At 37.0% G+C, this 21,160-nt stretch overlaps 1 protein-coding gene across 1 annotated transcript in view; it reads right to left on the bottom strand.

Annotated features, from left to right (window-relative positions):
- Positions 1–11,420: 11,420 nt before the first annotated feature.
- Positions 11,421–21,160, bottom strand: part of LOC104078689 (transcription factor SOX-6) — a gene marked incomplete at its 5' end in the record, with an annotated part of 28,546 nt that continues 18,806 nt past the window's right edge. The window contains 2 exons of the mRNA XM_009580424.1: positions 11,421–11,724; positions 19,556–19,772. Coding sequence (XP_009578719.1) covers positions 11,421–11,724; positions 19,556–19,772 — 521 coding nt within the window. The remainder of the gene's footprint in view (positions 11,725–19,555; positions 19,773–21,160) is intronic.

Raw genomic sequence — 21,160 nt, 5'->3', positions numbered from 1 at the left:
GGCCGCGGGTGGGTCTGTGTGCGTTGCTTTGGCACTGGAGGAGACAGGGAGTCAAGGCGCAGGCTGCGAGGCGGCCGCTGCTCAGCAAGGCCCGGGCAGGTGCTCGCCAAGTCGTCCTCTGATGCGCTCCAAAAAGCTCCAGAGCGTTTGGCTGTGACAGCCAAGAAATGCCGTGATTACGAATTTGTGAGACGCTGGGCGGCATCTCAGAAAGAAACTTTCTACCTTGGGTAGTAACGAGTGACGGGCATCACAAGCCGGCTGAACTTTGCAGTCTGGCTGCCCACTGTAACAGTGTTCCCCACTGACCGCAGGAAGGGCTGGCAGGAGCTGGTGATTTCTAATAATTATATTAATCTGCTCATAATTTTGTAATTTTAGGCGTCCACCTTAAATAACTGGTAAATTGCAAATACAGAAAATTATCATTAAACAATTTATGCTATGATAAAAGAGCCATTAATCTTTTATAAACTATTACACATGCATACATGCATGCATGGGAGAACTGAAGCAATGCCATTCTTAGTACAGATTACTGCAGCTCAGCAAAATAGCATAATGTAAATATTCATACTTACTCGTTTTCCTTGAAATAAGCCCTTTTTTCCTTAAAATAACCTAAAGCTACTAGGATAGCTACTGCTTTCCTCCTGTAGTTATATAAACTCCTTCCTGGAGTTACATAAAAACAAAGCAGTGTTAGGGGGATTTGCAGTCTCTGTCCAGAGAAGCTATTTGGGTAAAATCATATACAGCAACTATCCTCCACTTTTTTCTTTCAACCCATATTGTAGTTGTCAAAGCTAGAAGAGCTTGCTAGTCTCTACAGTCACACTCCTCGAAACAGGTAGTTTGTACCTAAAGGTTTTTCCAAAAGCCCTTTTTCCTGCACGATCTCTCAACATGTGGCAAAAGACTTGCATTTCTTTTTGGGTGGGTGGGTCTCAGGGGATTTCTTTTTCCCTCTCCAGCACTTACCCTTTGGTTTTGCAGCAGCTGCAGCTATTCTAGTGGAATTAACGAAGTCTTGTATCAAGTGTGGATTTCCTGATGTTTGAATAAAAGATATTTCATTGTATTGAGTAATTTGATCATTAAAATCGATGATCTCCAGATTTTCTGAATTAAGTCTGTTAAGTTTTAACCAGATCCTGCAAAAAATGGGAGAAGTTTAGCATCCTAAATATTTTAGATCATGTGATGGACTTGGCAATTCAGTTGTACATAGACTGACTGCTTTGATTCTCTGATTTTCTTCCATTAAACAGAATAAATAGGGCTATTGCAAAACTCCTTATCAAGGCCCTTCATTGAAAGATCAGGCTGCAAACTTAATTGCTAATTTGCCCCCAATCACTTCATCAACCAAAATACCACACCGTGTTCCTGACTAGGAAAAGACCGTACCCATTAACAGCCCAACACAATGATTGTAGATGCTGAGGAATATGAGAACGAGCTATAGATGTTGGCCAGGCTCAGATGCTCTCATGAGCTACTATCTCCTATTGCCACTGTTGAACATAAAACTGTTGGGCTAGGTGGACTAGTAGTCATTAGACTGTCCCTTAGGACAGTCACTGTATTTTCAATTTTGTAGGTTATTTTTGACTAATTAGTTGTGAACATACAATAGCTATAAAGACATTATTAGCCATCATGGGGTCTTGATGGCAGAGATACCTTTCCACTTGCTGATTGTACTGTCTTGCAGGCCAGGGTCCTGCTCCATATCTGTGGATCATAGCACAATATATTTCCAAATATAACCCTGTGTGCCCTGACTTTAAAAGGAGCTTAGTCATGTGTCTGAAGTGTGAGGTACCTCGTTCATAAAATTAAAGCTGGATGTTGTGGAAGTAATGCAAGAGTCAGGGGGGTTTGTACTTCACGTTTACAAGTTTTGAGCTTACATCCCATTTTTGAAACCTAATTTAAAAGGATTAGTTGGTTTCTTCACACAGCCTGCTAGTAGCTAATTAACCATAAGAGTGGCAAAAAACACCCAAATAATTAATATGCTTTTCTTTTGTAATTCGATTATTTGAGGAGAGTTATTTAAAGATCTAATAATTACCTTTTTTCTTACTGAGTGATCCTTTGCTGATGAGCTACAACAGCAACCAGACCTTTAAGAAGGTTTTAATACAAGTGTAGAAGCTTTTAAAGTCTGTGGTGTCAAAGTAAATTAAAATGTCCCTAAGTAGTTCTTAATACAACTGACCACAGTGATTTCTACAGGGCAATTATGTTTTACTGTGTCAATCATCCAATAGGCATTAATATAAAGCAGAACAGCTCTGAAGAAATTTGTTATGGACTGTCATGTCAAGAACCCAAATGCTAACCTGCAACGGCCTTGATATTATTAGAACTACTGAGGTCAGATTCCAATTAATCCGCAGATTTAACAGTCCTCCACTGTAGTGGGTCTTGATACAATTAAGCAATAATAGATGACAGGAAGGATACTTCCTGGCAGTTAATGACCAGTGGCAGTATTTGAAGGCCCTTAACCCAGCTGGTCATTAACTGCTCAGAGACACAACCTGCAGCTTATATTTTCTATTGTAAACCATATATTAAAGAAATAAATCAACTACTATTTTTCTCCCCTTCCTCCCCACCCCCCTCCCATCCGGTGCGAGCTGCTGCTGTTGGGCTACTGTGGTAGCAATTAATTGCCACAGGAAAATCCCAGTTCAAGCAACTAGTGGGGAGACAGACCATCGTGCCGAACCTTGTAATTCTGAAAACCCCTAACTGCAGTGAGTCCTCAGGGCTCCCAGGGAACCTGCCACTGCAGCTGATGAGCGAAGTTTGTGTTCTGAGGCTGCATTTCAGTGCTTGGCCGGAGGGACAAATGCATCTGAGGGAAGTCGAATGGACTCGAGCAGCAGGAGCACCTCAGTTCTCATCTTGGTTGTGCTCTGTCACTCGTTGGTGAAGTGAGAAGTGGCTTGGCTTCCAGTGCCGTAGATCTTTCCTGTGATGACTGGAATAACAACGGTAACTTAGGAGGCTAAGAAGCTTATTTACTAGTCATCCAGCACTGTGCTCTCTTTCACTTGCAGTGACCTGATGCATACAATGTACTATCAGTAAAATTTCTGAAGGCTGAGATGGCCATTTAGAGTGAGAACAAGGCTAGCGCAGGGAAGCCAGCACAACCGAGTTGGTCAGAGGTGCTGTCCTCCAGGGAAGGAAACCAGATGGTGCCTGTGCACGGCCACACGTCTGTCCTGGGCGCGCTACTCCTCTCGGCACCAGGAGCAACATGCGTGCTGCTCTGTGGCCTCCAACACACTACCTTCTGCAGAAGATTGTTGTATGTGTAGAGACAGCACCCTGTCCTACGTGGTATTTTGTGCGTATTTTTTTAGATTGACATCTAGAGGTGTCAAATAGACATTTTGTCTCTTACTGCTGCAGGAAGCAGTGACTTTTTGTATGCCATTCCTCAGCTTGTTTTTCATTGTACCTATGTAACAACCCCACTGACACCATCAGTGTTTCCCAGATTACTGATCATTATTCACAGCTGCAGATTCCAGCAAGAAAAGGAGACAAATCATGTGGTAAGGGGTGTGTGTGGGGAAAAGAGACAAAAAGCTAAAATGTGGATGGCATAAGTTGACTTAAGTGGAGCAATATGAAAATACAGCAGCAGAGCATTGGATCCCATTTCAGATGTATCATATGAAAGTAAAATTCAGCCCCAATTACATGGTGCTTCATCTCCAGGTGCCTTTGACCGTAGCAGCTTAGGCTGGACTGACTGTGATCTAGTGCCTAATTCTGTTTTTCAAACTTATGGTATGGCCATTGCCACATTTTGTCGAACTGTTGTAGAACCAGTAGCAGAAACACAGTTTTATTGCTGCCTTCTCCTCAAGACCACTTTAGTGTTGCAGTTTGACTAGCTAGTTGATTGCTTACCAGAAACCAAAGCTTAAATTGCACAAGTCAATATTTATGTATTTATCCATTATAACATGTTGGTCAGCAACTTCATTACATCCACTTTTGACCCTAAAGTATTTCATCACATAGATTCAAATTTTTAATAATTTCATGTATGATGCTCTCTCCAGGGAAGTAAGGATTCTTTCCTACTCAGATGTTTCAGGGTGGTTTGTGCAATAACTGAAACTAGGCTGAAACCTGATGTAATGCACAATCAAAATGTTCTGTTACATTATAGTACAGTACACTTCAATGTAATTTATTATTTTCCTATGAGAACCATGACTAATTACTAAGTCAAAAGCCAATCATAATACACAAATGGCAGCAGCTTACAGACATGGCAATATGGCAACTATAGGGTTTTTTTGTTGTCAACTTCGGTTAGTTTGTTTAATGTTATATGCAGCGGAAAAGGGGAAGGCAAAGAAAGAAGAAACATGAGAACCGTTTTGTCTCATTTCTACTCAATAAAAATCCTTCTGAGATTATATTGCTACCAACAGCACTTCCTGCTTACAAAATTGATGGTACCCAGTGAATATTATCAAATTAGGTGGGTTATCATGCATGTCTTTTACAGCATATGGTGTTAATGGATTTCAGAGGCTGATAAATGCCTTTGTGGCATGGAAAGGCATGGGGAAAACCTAAGAGCTGGGAGATTTAGTCGCTAAATTTAAAGGAGGCCAGCTGAACAGGTCTAGTTGCATTTTCCTGTCCATCAACTCATCATGGTCAATCTTTAACGCTAACTTCAAAGGAATAATAAGGGATGCATAGAAGAAGTCACACACACATCTCATAAAACAAAATTTATCTTTAATTTGTAAGTGTCAACAGCAGTACAAAAGATGGAGTGATGGTGAATAGATTAAGGGTAGAGAGGACAGTCTTGAGGTAAATGAGCATAAATAGGCAGTCTTATAGACACTCCCCTGAGGGGTCTAAACCCCTATCATGGCATATACTGTATCACCCAAGGATGACATGTTTAACATATCAGGAAAGCACCTTGTGAAAAAAAAAAAAAAAAAAAAATCCCCCCCACCCGAAACATGTAGGTAAGGTGCCAACGTACACCAGAACATACTGTATATGGACAGTGTCTTTCAATTTTGTCTTTTCCATTAATAACTGAGGCAGAGGAGGAGAAGACTCTTAAAAGTACCACTGAAAGATTATTTAATATTTAATTTACCTCACGTCAATACTGCACAACAAAATCCAAGAAGTCTGTTTATGCAATGAAGCAGAGCTAAGAATAACTATTCTCTTTTTTAAATTGAGAACAGATTTTTTTTTTTTAAATCGGTATCCTTAGCAAACTTTTTTCTTTCTTTTTTTTTTACTGTATCAAGAGGAGAGTGTGAGATGTGATGGCAACCTTTAAGTTCATTTAAAAACTTTACACTGGACTGTACAAGATTTTTTTGATAAACTATTTACATTTTCAGACTTTAAAACATATTCAAAGCAGCAATAGACACTAGTTTTTTCTCTAAACGCCCAGATAATTACCGGCCATGGGCCCAGGTAGGTACCTGCATTGTATATAGAATTTCTACAAAGAAAACCTGCCCATTAAGTTAGCCAGTGGGTGTCCAACGAGCAGCCCTCGCCGTTAAGAGCTGCACCCACAGTGTTGCTATAGGAATCAAAGCATAGTACCTTGACAAGAGAGTCTCAGTTGTCCCAACAGCTCTACACAAACTTTACAATTTGAAACAGCAGCTAGCATGTCAGTCCAGCATGTCAGTGAATTGTGCTGATTAAATTAACATAGAGTACAATCTCACAATATACATCACAAACAAATTACAATGTCAGGAAATAAGAGTTACAGTAAGATAAGTTATGTAGTAACAGCTTATAAGCTTGTCTTAATGTAATAAAAAAATTTTTACATGGGAAATACAATAATGAATGAACATAAATGCTAAGCATTCTAGTTTGCTACAAGCTGAAGAAGGGTACAAGAAAAAAAACGTTGCTTTCTAGAAAGCAAAACACAAATGACAAAGGAAGACAAACGGAGAATGCACACTAGCAGGTCTGCAATGTGCAGCATACAAACAGTTAAATATTTGCACATTCCCCATACTCCAAGAGCACCAAGGACCTCACTTGTGGTTTTTAGAAAGCGGAAATTACAAAGCAAGCCATGTCACTAAGTTGCTTTATAGCTTTCATATTGCCATAAATACCAATTTGATAAGTTTTCCTTTAGCCCAGTTCACCCCACCCCACCCCCTTTTTACGCAGCGTGTGAAATCTCAGAATACTTATTTGTCACCATTTCCAATGAATCTGGTAGTTAAAAAAGGGCAATGGATTAAAATTAAATATATTTGCATATACATTTTTTTCTTCCTTCTGTAGCAGGATGTTACAGGCATTATATAAAAAATGTAGTTTGATCTGGGAAAAATCACAGATATTAATGGGTTATATAAAAAAAAGGTTTGGGGGAACTTTTTTTTAAAGGAAAAGGAGTAAGTGTTTTGTAAAAGATCAAATGAGGTCATATAGTATTATTCTTTTAAATGAACATGCTTAAGTGCCAACTTGAATCTTAAAAAAAAGCATGCAAAACACCAAGGGCCCAAGCCCATTCATTAACTTCTCATAAAAACATGAAGAACTCTATCATACATTCTGCTGGCTCCATCTCCAGTGCAGTTGTTCGCACTGTGGCCCTGGCTCAGCAAAGTTTGCCCCGCTTAACACCAACGCTTTACTGGTCCTCATGACCGCCATGGAAGTACTAAAATGCTTAATATTAAGCAGGTAGATAAGTGTTTTGCTGGGGGAGGATGGGGGTGTTAACCTTGTAGTATGTTCTGCTAGGAAATGATTTTGAAATGCCATGCCTTTGATATGACCAAAAAATAAAACCAGAAAGCCAACACAGAGAGAAGACTATGTTTTAGATTGCATTGGGAGGTGATTGTGTTTGTACTCAAAGCAGGAACTGCCCACAGCTGACTGCTGTGCACTTTGCACAGGGTATCTTATTTATTGTGACTAATGCTGCTGTTTGTTTTGCATTCCCATCCCAGAGCAATCCCATCTTTTGCCCTCCCCCTGCCTCATGCTGCACCTGAGTACACTGATTTAGGAGCATATTGTGATCCCATGTATTCTCAGCAGGCTGTTTCGCAAGCTAAATGGTGATGCTCAAACACACAGGCAGACCAGAATTGGGCCACTTTGTCAGACTAATTTCTCCCCGTAAACCTGAACCCTGGAAAGCAGTTCTGTTTCCATTAGGACTTTTATCTTCCACTTTTATGAAATATGAAGTGAACTATTCTAGCTGGTATCAGACTGTTTCGGGAGTGTTCTTCTCTTGAAAATAAGTATTTTATAATTTTCCAAAAAGAAAATATATTGTATCTGTTAATTAAATAAACTGTCTGTTCACAGAGAAAATAGTATTACTATATTTGTGCATTACCTGAATGGAGTTGTTATTTTTTTCAGTCAGAGTTATCAAGGGGGGCTCAAACACTATGCTTAAAAAGCAATTCCACAAGTGTGTATTGTGGGAACAATTTCCCTAATATGACAATAATGTGATTTAATGAATGTAGAAAATAAAGGTTTGATATTATTAAGTCTTGACTGCATTGCAAGGGCCATCTTAGTCATGATAATCTTTCCAGGGATATGCTTTTGACTTCCAAATGCCATTCTTGTTAAGAAGTAAAATATCTCTCTCATCAGTTTTACTTGGATTCAGAAGACTAACTATGTTTCCTATCAAATGTATCAGAAGTTTGGCATATTTAATGTATCAACTTTCTAAAAAAGAAGAAAGTATTCTGTGTTTGTGGAATATGCTATTAAAAATCAGTGAGAGCACAAGTGAGGCATCTTGCTGTCCCAGCTACAGGTCCACAATACTGCGCTCACACTGCGGATGTAAATTCAGCATCTACATGAGGTACAGTGACTTGTCAGCATTTAATATGGACCAACATACACTGATATAGAACAAAAGTAAATACATAACTTATACTTCACTAAGTATCCATGAACAAAAAATAAAATTCTATTTCCTATGTTATATTTACACAATTTAAAAAAATTCTAAAATGAGATGGTAAATTCATCAAAAACTTTGTTTTGAGCTCCGATTAATAAAGTAAAAATGTTGGGTTTTGTCCTTATGATTGTCCTTCCTTGATTTCTACTGACATTTTAGAGCCAATGTCGGCTAATAAATAGAGTAAAATGCTCATATGCACAATTCAGATTCAAATATGTTCCTCCCACTCCCCCAGCCAATAAATGCAATTTTTACCAGCTGGCAATTCCTGAACAGCCAGTCATTTTCAAGAAGGTGGCTTTAACATACAGAGGATCAGCATTGAGGCAGGGCTGGAGCTAAAACAAAGTGTTCATACATACATGTATTTTGCATAAATAAATGAAATAACAAGACATAAAAATGACTCAAATCCGGCAACTGTGAGGCAGGCCCACACGAGTCGAAACAGATGACTTTTGTTCATGTAGTTTTCGTACAACAGTTTCACATTAGTCAGAAGTGATAAAAAATACCATTTATATCCAGTGCTTATAACACTTACGAAACAACATCTGTGAGTGTGTGTTTTTTTGTACTACAAGCAAAATCAAGTTTCAGTCCTAAAGAACAGTCCTTTGTTCTCCACAAGCCTGCAGAATATTATTTTGGCATGGTCATAAAATTAAAAAAAATTAACCAACTAATCTAAATGTTTGCCTTTGTGCAAAAAAATAATTACATAAAATACAATGCTAGCAATACAGCATTCTACCTATGCAACAAAACCAGAAAAAAAGAGAGCAAGAGAGAAAGTGACGTGGGGGGAGAGAGAGATACTTCTAAGTGGAGAATTATGTAAGACATTAATAAATAGTCATTTTTTTAGGAAATAATGGTATCCTCCCCCCAGTCTGAGCTGAATGTATTAAAAAACAGTTCAAATTCCCAAGCGGTTATAAGAACAAAACCCACGTTCTATCAGTACCTTAGCCAGCTTAAAGAGGGCGCTCACCAGCTAATGACACAGCATATGCCTTTAAAGTCTTGGCTAGACCAGTTTATTGCTTATTAGACATGGACTCAGAACACATGTAAATAAATATTAAAAATATAGCATTTTGTTTCCAAATTACGAAATGGTCAGAGAAATTTGACCATTGTGTTTCTATGCCATTATCTTTATAAATTGTCCTGTAAATTGAACAATGTTCTTTGTCTTGGGGGTTCTCGCACGTTTAAATGTCATTCCTACAGTGGCAACAATGGCTATCTCTGCTCAAATAGGTATTAGTGGGGCTATGAGGAAAATGACTGCTCCTGATACAGCATCTTGTCACTGCACCTCACATGAATTTCTGCAAGCTAAGATGATAGCACAAGGATAGCCAGCATTAACACTATACTTCTTTCATTGTCTGGGCCCTAAACAAAGCCCGTTCAGCTCTGTGGGAAGATTCCCACAGACTTCAAGAGGAGCTGCTCTAAGCCCACTCATACCTCTCAGCCCGAGTCTGAATTTATCACCAATGTGCTGAACATATCCAATTCAAAATAAAAGCTGAGGGAGTCGAGGAGCTTCAGCACATGTATTCATCAGGCCCACTGGATCTGCATATATATACAGTGATGTATTTGTGAACAGGAGTGGAGTGTCTGAGAAAAAAGTAAAGGCAATTTCTTCTCTGTCTCTGAAATTTAATAAATTCACAATCTTTGAATGTCTCTCTCTTGCATATCCCAGAATTTTCTCTAGCGATTGCATTGTTTCTAGTAGTAATACAAATACAAATTTTAGTTTCTATAGCACCTTACATCCAAAGGTGTAAGATTCCAAAGCATTTGACAAGCATTTATCAAGATCTGGCTCACATTCCCACATGACTAATATTCAATAAATATTTTTGATGCATCATTTTCCCAGCTTTGCAAGTCAGATATTTGTGTGGCCTTCCCTCCCCCACTAGGAGTCTCACATATAAATCACTGCATAAATACTTAAGGTAGCAAACAGTTCCTTCAGGTGACAACGGGAACATGATGTACGGAGCCATGATTCACTGCAGGATTCAACAGGCCCTAAAAATTCATCATAGTGGACTCTACGTGCAGTTTGGATTTTACATCTGCCTTTGCTGTCTGTCTTAAGTATAGAGGTTTATAACTATAAACACAATCTTTTAGGAATATTTGTACTGTATGTACATATAAAAGTACTCACTTTATTTTGCATTACATATAGCAGAGTGTTTCCAAGTGCTCCTTGAACATACAGTGTTACAGGAACAATTGAATTTCTCATTCATAAATGTCATGTTCATTTTAGTAGCAGGTGCACTTTTATTTTCATATACCTGTGTAATTTAGGGGAGGAAAAAGACGGGGCTCTTTAAAATATCAATAAGGAATTGTAAGTGTAATGCCACCAACAGTACTTTTAAAAATAAATATTAAGTATTTGGACCCTTGACATTCTGGAATGAATAAATTATTTAAGAGAAAATGTGTTAAGACTGAATGCAAGGGTTAAAAGCGAAGGGGTAGAGAATGTAATCAGAGGTGGCCTCACACTGCTAAGACAGGCCTGTCCATAGCTGGTGATCGCTCTTTTGTGCTTACTTAAAATTTCACACTAATGGCACATCAAGAGGCAAAAGCAATTGGGCACATGCACTATGGCAACGATGTTCACTACTTAAGAATATCCTGTCTCCAGATTCCTGAGTACTTTACCATATTCTGGAAAAAATCAGTTTTATATATAATTTTTTTTAAGATGCCAAAGGATTGTCTAAGACTTTACAGTGTCTCCTTTAAGACTTTTTTTTAAATGTTAAGATTCAAAAGTTATGAAAAGTTTGGCACATCAGAAGTTCAGCTACACATATGGAAAAAAATGGAATTCAGAGACTATTTTTTAAAGACGAGCTATGATGCACACATGTGCACACTTGCGGACTTGTTCTGTTTCACAATATGAAATCTGCAGTTTTTGTTTTCTAAAACAATCCAGAATAAAAACACATTCACAACCTGTAGGCTGGCACAGCATACCTGAGTGAGAATGTATAACCCCCATCTAAAATAGTAACTTAAACCTTTATCAGCATCCAAAAGGAAAAAGACAAAAGGTAAGACTTGTAAGACAGCTATTGATTCATATAAGTTTTCAAGTCCTGATGTCTGATATTTAATATATGTCTTCATCTAAATTAAAAAAAAAAAAACAAAAACGAAAAACCCAAGTTCATGAAAAATTAGGGAAACAATCTGTCTCACACATTAAGAAACATTTAAGACCATTCTGCTGATGTAACTGTAGGAGCCACACATGCATGCAGGCTCTTTAAGAACTTTTGTTCAAAAAAAACCCAAAAAACCCCAAATGAGTCGAGTACTTTAATTCTGTGAACACTCCTCAGTTGGCACTGACTGCCTCATGGGCTTCGTTTTCACTACTATAGTCTGATTTGGGATCATCCTCATAGTCCTCGTACATTTCTATTTCATCCTCTCCATTTATCATTTCATTTCCAGCAAGGCTTCCGCTGTCCGTCTTCATACCGTAAGTGCTCTGAATGACGGGGATGCTGGGCTCAGGGCTGGCAGAGGTGCTCGAGCAATCTGATGTCATCTGAGGTGATGGCGTGGTAGTCGCCATGGTAATAGCACCAGGATAGACAACCCCCGTTCCCGTGGTGATTGGAATTTGAGGCTGTTGTCTGGAAGGCAAAACAAGAGGGGAATGTGATTTCCTGTGTTCAGAGGAGGGAAGGCCTTCTGCAAGTCCAAATGAAAGAAAAGCAGGTGGTTTCCTAGAAAGGCTGCATGCATTCCTCTGGGGTTCACAATCTGGTCCCGTACGGTATTGGTTCATCTTAGCTCCTCCAAAGGACAACTGGAGAGTAAACTCTTTAGTAACTACCAGACGTTGATTCTTTTATGTATTTTATGTGTTTGTTTAAACCATACTGCAAACTAGCAGAAGCATCAAAAGGCTTCAGGCACCGGTGTGATGCCTAACTGCTACTGTAGACATCATGTATCCAAAATCTAAACCCTCCGAACTCCTGGTAAGAGCTTCTGCTAATGAGGGGACCTCAAGATTACCTGTAAGTACCTAAAATAGCAGACAGGTGACTAAGTAACATTGTCTAAGTATGAAATTTACTATTTAAGTGCTAGGTAGACTCCTACATCAATTAGAAGTACTTTTTATTGCTGACTTTTGATTTTTATTTAAATCCATGATCAGAATGCCATTTATTTTTCAGGATTTCATGTGTAAGACTGAGTTTTTGAAGCAAAGTACTTTAAAAAACAAGAACAAATGTTCTTCTTTCTATGGTAACAGACAGTCTACAGGACCCAATGTCAGATCTGATTTATTTTGACAATGCAAATACATGGGAAGACTCAATTAAGGGTGCACTACCTCTACTTTTGGCAGACCTTACATTCCGATACCTAACTTTGCACTATGTAATGTCTTTTTCATGTGTGTGTGATTTTAAACATACTGGAGCAATACCCCACTTCAACAAAAATAGGCTTATATCACTGCCAGTCAAGCAATTCAACACAAGCTTAGTTGTACTAAGTAATGCAACGTCTCTTCTTACAGTGATGTATATATATTCAAATGCTTTGCTGAGTAAAGGTCAGGTTGCTGAACCCATTCCATGGTCAAGCTCTTATTGGCTACAAATTAATTAAATCTACTTCTTACATTTGGGTTAATTAACTAATAACATACTTTCTATATTAAATACTCATACAAATATTCTCATATTATTTCTGGATCATTACCTTTAGTAAAGCTAAGAGAAAAAGAAGGAATGTCATTCGTCTGAAGGAAGAGAATCTCCATCGTACTTTAGATGTAACACTGAATTAATATAGTCCAGTACCAGAAATACCTAAGTGCTCTGGAAGATGCTGTTTTAGTATTGACTAGTTATTGAACATACATGCCTATTTGCATAATTGTATTTAAAGAATCATATGTATTCCCAACCTTCTTTAGAGCAATATTGACCAAGTATTAGAGAACTATTATATAATTTTAACAGGAGAGACAGTGTCAGATGTGTTTGAATAGTCTAACGAATCTATAACTTCTTGACCACTGTGTCATTCTATGCTAAAATTCAAAAGGACATTCCATAAGCCAGTCTCTCACAAATCCTTAATCATTGGTTAAATCAATACACAAAATAATCTAAAGCTTATTTACAAGACCCTAAATGCTGAGTCTTTATTGTTCATTGATCAAATTCTAATTTTGATAAATGTCACACTACAGAGTTACTGGGAAACTGAAGTCCTTCAAGTCTGGGAGCCTATACAGACACCCAAATCATGAACACTCTTTGTAAGATAATATTAAAATAGCTTGTAGTACTGTCATTGCTGGTGCTGCTAGCCCGACTCTTAAAGCCTCTGCACAGCTTGAGAAATTCAAACATCTGTTGTATAAGTATGGTACACCTGGCTAGCAGCGAGCAAAAACATCGCAGTAATTCATTTGACACAGTCATTATACTCCTGTTTGCAAATGATGATTTGCAGATGATTTACAAACAGCTAGGGATTTTTCACTAAATTTTCACTTTTTAAATGGTCTGATAAATGTTCTGTGAAAACAATTTTCAGCCAATGTATTGGCTTGCAAGTGATTTTCTGCAAACATCTTTCAATACTTTATCCATAAAATTGAACACCTACCTCACATGGGAACATTTCTGTTTTAGGATTGCATGTTGTCAGGAGTATAAACTATTACAGTTAAAAACCCACATGTACCTCCTCCACAACTTTTAGGCACAGAAAATGTTCACATTAATGACTGCTTCCACAAAGCAAAGGAAAAAGAAACCCACACATGTTCACAGCAAAATTCTACATAGTTGTCACCATGCCATACACACTTAATTCTCTCTAATCTGCCCATCTAACAACTGCTGGTACTAATCTTTTTCTGATATTTCTTAGAATAAATAAATTCACAAAACAAAGCATCCCCAGTCGTTCATCAAAGAATACCGTAATATTAATGCCAGAAGAGGTTTTGAGAAAAGTTGTTTTTACAACTCTTCTAATAAGAGTTGTAGAATATACTCAAAGAATGATTGAGTGCAAGCTGCTCTTGTGTTATAGATGACACTAAGGATCAGAACCCTAATCTCCACCCCTACCTTTCCCCCCCAAAAAAAAGTTTGTTTTTTTTTTAGAAGCAAATTGCCTTTTTACAAGCAGCGAGAAGGAAAAAAATCTGTTTAGGATAGGGCTGTGAGGTGTCTTGATAAAATGATGGTTGTCAGTGTTAAGCCCTAAAGGACAGACTAAATTAAGAAATTCAGATATTCTTTCAAATGTTTATCAGGTCAGCAAAACCCTTTTGCATATCCACATTTCAATGGGACAGGGTATATTTGTCAAAGTAGCACCCCTTTCAAAGTATAAAGGGAGCAGGTCATCTGAGCATAATGAAGCAGAATTTACAGATACCTTTTACCTGAGAATGCAGCAAATGCATGGCAAACTATACAATGAATCTCACTGGCAAAGAACTTGATCAGTGTAACAGGAAAGTTAAAGGTCTACTGATTTTGTCATTCATAAATGCAGTTCTTTTTTACATGTTAAACAAAAATCAGACGTGGTGTGCATGCCTGCTGCTGGATGGGTAATAACTGTGAGCTTTAAATTACCTATATCTCTCTGTGGTAACTGTACCACCTAAATGGGAAGTGTCTCAAATTGCTACGCATTTGCTAGCAAAAATTTGCTAGCATTTAAACATGGGCACCCACACACCCCCAGTAACTGGACACCTGCCTCTCACTTGAGTCCTGTTATTATTTAGAGCTGATCAGGTTGTCACTGTAAATTCTGCTCAAGTTCTGGCATTACAAATTCTGGCATTACATCCCAGAAACCCTTATTTTAAGATATCACAAACTATATGGATGGCATATGTTACTGGAGATGAGTGTTATCATTTTCTAAGTAATTAAATTTTATAGGATGGGGAGGGGGGAAGAAATCAGAGCATTTATTTAAATTCTAACCACTCTCTGAAAGGAAGAGTTGGAGTTTCTAACCTGTGACTCTATGTTTTCTTTTATTTGTAGTTCTTAAAGGCATTCATGTTAATGTTAATGGTATTTTTTTATAACATTAAATTCCATGTTTAATCCTTGTTTCTCACTAGAGTTTTGCCTGTCATAGGACCCTGGAGTGAGGAGATAAAAACATACTTTACTGCAAGCTACAGGTTACAATTCACCTCAGTTGCACATGGTTAAAGCAAGGATGTTTGCTGCCTGGTTAAGATTTCCAGAACCCAGCATTAATTTTCCTATCTCTTCAGATCTGTGAGGAACGGTGGTGCATGGCTACGTACCCTGGCTTCAAACCACTCCTGTCTCCACCGTCTCCTCTTTGCCAAAGAAATCCTTGTGTGGCCAGTTACTACAGGTCGCTTGCCTCTCTGCTCTGTCAGCATTGCTAACGTGTCTGTCCGGTCTTGGGCCAAAGATTTGGCCCAAAATATTTAGGTAAATATAAAAAAGGAGGTAACATGAAAATTCTTAGACCAATTGACCTGCTCACAAGTCTGTGGCATTAATATTCTTAGGATTTTCCTGGAGAATGTTCCACTTTTGACTTTTGCAAAACTAGCCAAACATTTAAATTGGCAAATTACCATTGTTTTCTGATCCCTTCCCAACTATTTTCTGACAGCTCTTTAAATGAATGAAGCAAAATCGATTGCATTAAGGAAAATGCTTATATGCTACACACCCCTGAAACTTACATTCCCATAAGGAATGAAATAACAGTAAATCTCACAAAAGCACCCATTGTGTACTTACTTTAAGTTCAAGCTACAGGAGTATAACATTACAGCCTTATTCAAAACCGTAGTCTAACAACATTCAGACTATGTGTGTACAGTAGTTATAAACACTATAAAGGCTTTATTCTAAACATCTTACACTGGTAAAACACACAAAAAAGTTACTGCTTACATCATTTTGCAGAGAAATGTATATATCATATACTTGTATTTAGACTGTATTAGACTAAAAATGACTGAGAATTGAATTATTTTTGTAAGACAGGGCAACAAAAGACAGACTCTTAACTTAAAATGTCTGAATTTATGGCTTATATATGATCCATTTGTTAGCTCACATTTATTTATGCATTACAAAAAAGTATTATGGAAGATAAATTTTAAATCACTAGAAGTCTGTTCAGGGATTAACTTACGCTGAAGTTATCATTCACAACTTCCCATTAATAATTTTATTATTAAAAATAACTCAATTATTTTGAAGACATAGCTGGCTTCAGATTCAGCTTCCGCTAGATTAAAAACAGCAAAATTTTAATATACTCTGCATTAAACATGACTTATTTCTGTATATTATCTGCCTCATTTGGAACAAAATTCATTCATGTAGGGATGCAATAGAAGGCCTACGCACATCTTAAGTTCTACACGGTTCTTTAAAATACCTGCCAGTTCCTAGATTTTTTGTGCTGGTCTATCACATATATAACATTTATCTCAAAACATGAATTTCCTGCCCAATTTATTCCAAGAAATCTTCACTCTCATTCAATTCTTTGGAAGCTTTTCTTCAAAAATCAGAACAGAACCTGGCCATTCATTAGCTTATTTCTCTATCTTATTTTAAAGCCTCGTTTGTATATTGAGATTCTCTAAACAACTTTTGTGCATCTTACCAATGTTCATCAAAGAATGTGGCTCACTGAAATAAGCAGCATGAGCTTTTTGCATCTTAAAAGTTCAAGCAGTGTAAAACTCTTTCTGTGTTTGTGGTGGGGCGTGTTTTAGTTGTACACATGGCAGGATTATTCTATGCTAGCCAATGGCTCACCCAAGGGGATCTGATAGGAACTAGCCCTTACTGGATTGCTTAAGCCATAAACGTAGATTGGTATAAGAGAATACCAAACACAAATACGAAAGAATATAATTTTTCTTGCTATTTATACTTTCCTCTAGCCACCTGTTTTGAAAGTCTATCCTTCTCTTCACACATCTCGTATTTATCTGTTTATTCTGTGATGATATTTTTTTGCCATTTTGGCATACCCATTCCCAACTTAATTGGTATGTTCTTTAAAAAAAAATGAAAACCAGCAGGACTTCGAGCAGTATGAAGCACTTGGCACATTTCATTGGAGTCTATTTTGTACTTTTGTTCTCTATCTTACACTGAAATATTTACTGTTAAACGTATATTCAATCCTAAAAACCACATTTGTCTCCTTTTTAATTCTGAAAAGGAAACTGCATCTCAACTCCCACATCTACAGTTCTGAAGGACGGTTTATGCTGTTTGTTCCATAAAAACAGTGGAAAAGTGATGGGTGTACGAGGTCAGTTAGGAAAACTGTTCCAGCTGATGCTTTATGTGATATTTACATTAAACACAAGGAAGAGTAAGTTTAAGAAGTTGATGGGCTAAATTCCTGTGTTTCACTTAATTATAATCTGATTTGGATGAAATGTTGCTTTTTATTACTCAGTAAACTATTCTGCTGAAATAAACGATGCCATGTTTTATGTTTCAGTTCAAAAAAGCTGCCCTGGTCTGGTTTTTTCACCTTTTTTGCTTGGTCTTTTCCAAGAATTTTGTTTTAATTTTTTCTTTAGGGAAAAAGGGAATTTGGGGCAACAGTGGGAATTCACAGAAAAGCATGAAATAATTTTTTAAAATCACAGCCTGTGTTTCCTCAGTATCAAAATGTATATTCATATTGAGCTGCAACATGGATCTAATTTCACCTTTATTGAATGCATCCATTAGACTTCATACCCCCTTTTTCATCACTTGCATAACTAGAAGTCGTTGTTTCCGGTAAAGTCCACTGCATCATTATATAAGTGCACAAAGTTAATTTACTCTTACTTTAAAACTTCTTCAACGTGGATAGAGCAGTGTGAAGTGGACTTAGCATAAATATGAAATAGAACCGATCCTTTCAAGAAAATGATGACATTTTCAAGGTCTTTGTGATCATACTGTTTAATATATGAGAAAGATGTTACATTTAGGTTGCACCAGCAGCTTAGCTTTGAATAGTTTTAGGTTTTTTTTTTTAGATCACAATATCACTCTTTAAGTAGGCACTTTTAGGAGTTTCTTAAATCCATCCTCCATATTCACCTCCATATTTAGCCACCACTTCCAATGTGTAAAATGCTACTGCTTAATACTGTTTTGAATTAGCAAACAATTCTTAAATTGTTCAGACTGCTGTTTTGGCATTTCTTTTGCATTTCTTGTCTAGATGTGATTTGGTCTGTCAATCTGCTTTGGAAGACATAAGCTAGAGTTTCATTCCCTCAGTCTGAATATAATTTGTAATGTGCTGTATAAATTCAGATTTCTATTTAGAGTTCTATGTACAATTTTAATGGAAGTCTATTAGTAAACAATTTCCCTTATAGTGAAGAATAAAAAACAATGTCAAAACTATAGACTGGAAGGTTATTTCAAGATATCAGAAACACTTCTATTTACTGATTGAAGAAAGAGCCCACATTGTTGCTGTACCACAAGATAATTGACTGCAACAGGAGTTCTGCATCCCAAGCCAAAAATGAGGGCACATAATCGAGTCAAGGTCAATTATCTACTAGTGAAGTACCCAACAAAAGGAGACTATTGTGATTAGAGAAATAAGCAGAACATTGTGAATTTGGAAAGGCTGGCACTGGAGATAGCTTTTAGACTCTTTGTAAACCACCAGAAACATTGTGTGAGAGCACTGAGCATCACAGATTAATTCATAAAAAAACAGGAAAGAGAAATCAGCTATGGTGCAGTTGTTTCACTGGACTTTTGTTATCTTTAGCCTGTAGATCTTTCATAGTGCTGCTTTCTCTGCTGAAGACTAGAGGAAATACTGTTAAAAAACACACAATATTTTTAAAAGGGTGCCAGGATGTTTTTGAGCCATATATTCCTACCTAGTCTATCTACGCACTACTTGAAAGACTCTTCCTAATTTTTTTTTTTTTAGTTTTTTTTTCCCCACAAAATTCCTTATAGCCTCATGCTGTGATATCATTCAGTCATGTGTGTTCCTAATGTAACTGCTATTATTTCTGTCCCTTTTCCCTATATCCCCTATCCTGACTCCTTATTCTACACTGGAATAATCTTTTGTGTTTTTCTCTTTGTTCTTGTCTTAATTATTGGAGTCATTACTAACTCAGAATGGATTACCTTACTAATAACTCACGAAAGACATGATTCAAACCTTTCAGGCTAATGGGAAACAACTTCTTTTGACTTTAAAGAATTCCACAATCAGTCTCTATCAGCATTCAGTGGCAAGCTGATAGCTGCATATTCTATGATATATCTTATGTTTTTAATAAGGTTTTACAGGTACAAATCCTTACCTTCTAAATGACATTAGTCAGTGACTTAAACAGATAAGTCTATTTGTTTTCAAACAGCATGCTCTGTCTTTGAAAACAATTACAACAATAGTACTCACCCTACGGTAAAAAACTGCCTCATCTCCTGTCTTCGAGACCTCATCAGTTGTTTGTATTCACCAATACGCAATTTCTTTCCATCAACAATGCAGGTACGTTTTGGTCGAGGTTTGTATTTGTAATTAGGATACTTTTCTAGGTGGATTTTACTTAGCCGTGCCTGCTCTTCATAGTAAGGTTGTTTCTCTTGATTTGACATGGACTTCCAGCGAGATCCTATTAACACAAAACATCAGTGAGTGCTCAAGTAAAGCAGGTTTAGCTTTACACATACACATTTCAACACGCCTTCTTGCCATAATAAACAGATTTTAAATAAGTTAATTAAATAAACTGATTTGAATTTACATCAGCCAGCACATATATTGGGATGCACAACCTGAGACACCTTAAAAGAACCTTGACTTTCAGATATTGCTGTAGACCAATCATATGTAAATCTCTATTAAATAGGTGCACTTAAAATCAATAGTTACTTCTCAAAAGCTCAGCCTCATGCTGCAAAACAGACTATTTAATTTTTTACAATATGAGCATTATCTGTGAATAATTCTATACCTTTGTAATACCACAATAGCACAGTATTATGGTTAAGTAAGGTCTACAATCATACTTTTACTGTTAAAAGCTTAACACATTGCCTAGGGATACATGCTTCTTTGATAGTTTTATGAAGATTTGGTTTATACACACCTACTAATAGATATTAATACCTTGCTATGTAAGGTATAAGCAGGAAAAAATTATCAAAACCTTATAGATTCAACAAAATTATGCTGTCTGGGTATCTTAAATTTACTAATCTTCTGATATAAGCTTGGCATAATATTGGCACCTTACCATATTTTAAATCCTATTATGCATATTATCTTCCGGCCAGATGTAATAAATGCACAGAACTGCACTGAGAAAGTTACATTCAACAAGCTTATATTTAAAAAAAAAGAAAAACAGAAAGCACATTGTAATTATATACACCACTTCAGGTACTGTAAACTCTCATTGAAAGCTGCACCAATAAAAAAGTTAAGAAATTAACACAGTGTACACAGGAAGAGCAAAAAGTATTCAGATCTCTTGTATTGTTTATAAAGAGCTATCTAAACACTTGAGTAGAGAAGGGATTTTTTTTTTTTCCAGGGGATACGAAATGCAGAAAATAGCTTTTTGGTGTCTTTTAGATGAATAAAACGATTACAGCTGTGGTAAATGTGGGTGGAAGCTATTCTTTTACCAAGATTTTTCATACATCAACAAATGGAAAAGTTGTATAAATATTATCCGTAGCCAGCAATACTCTGTGTCAGTTCTAATATTTCAGTCTCTTTTCTCATTGTCCTGGAAAAGTTGCACAGATATTATATGGACATAGACTTATTTGTGGCAGAGCAGATCCTGACAGGTTAATTCCATGGTTAACAAACACTCAATTGCTGGCACTTCTGAATATTTATGCTGGAAGTTTACATTTTAATGAATACAGTTACTATGCTCCTAATAGTTTTTTCACAGAATGCACACAAATAATATAGATTCCCTACAGCTGCCAACACTGAAACAGTGCAGGTTTTATACAAAACTGAAAGGCTATTCATATAGCTTAC

Source organism: Fulmarus glacialis, unplaced genomic scaffold (genome assembly GCF_000690835.1).
Source record: "Fulmarus glacialis isolate BGI_N327 unplaced genomic scaffold, ASM69083v1 scaffold43096, whole genome shotgun sequence".
NCBI lineage: Eukaryota > Metazoa > Chordata > Aves > Procellariiformes > Procellariidae > Fulmarus > Fulmarus glacialis.
The sequence above is the reverse complement of the archived record's forward strand: the minus strand, read 5'-3'. Positions and strand labels throughout refer to the sequence as shown.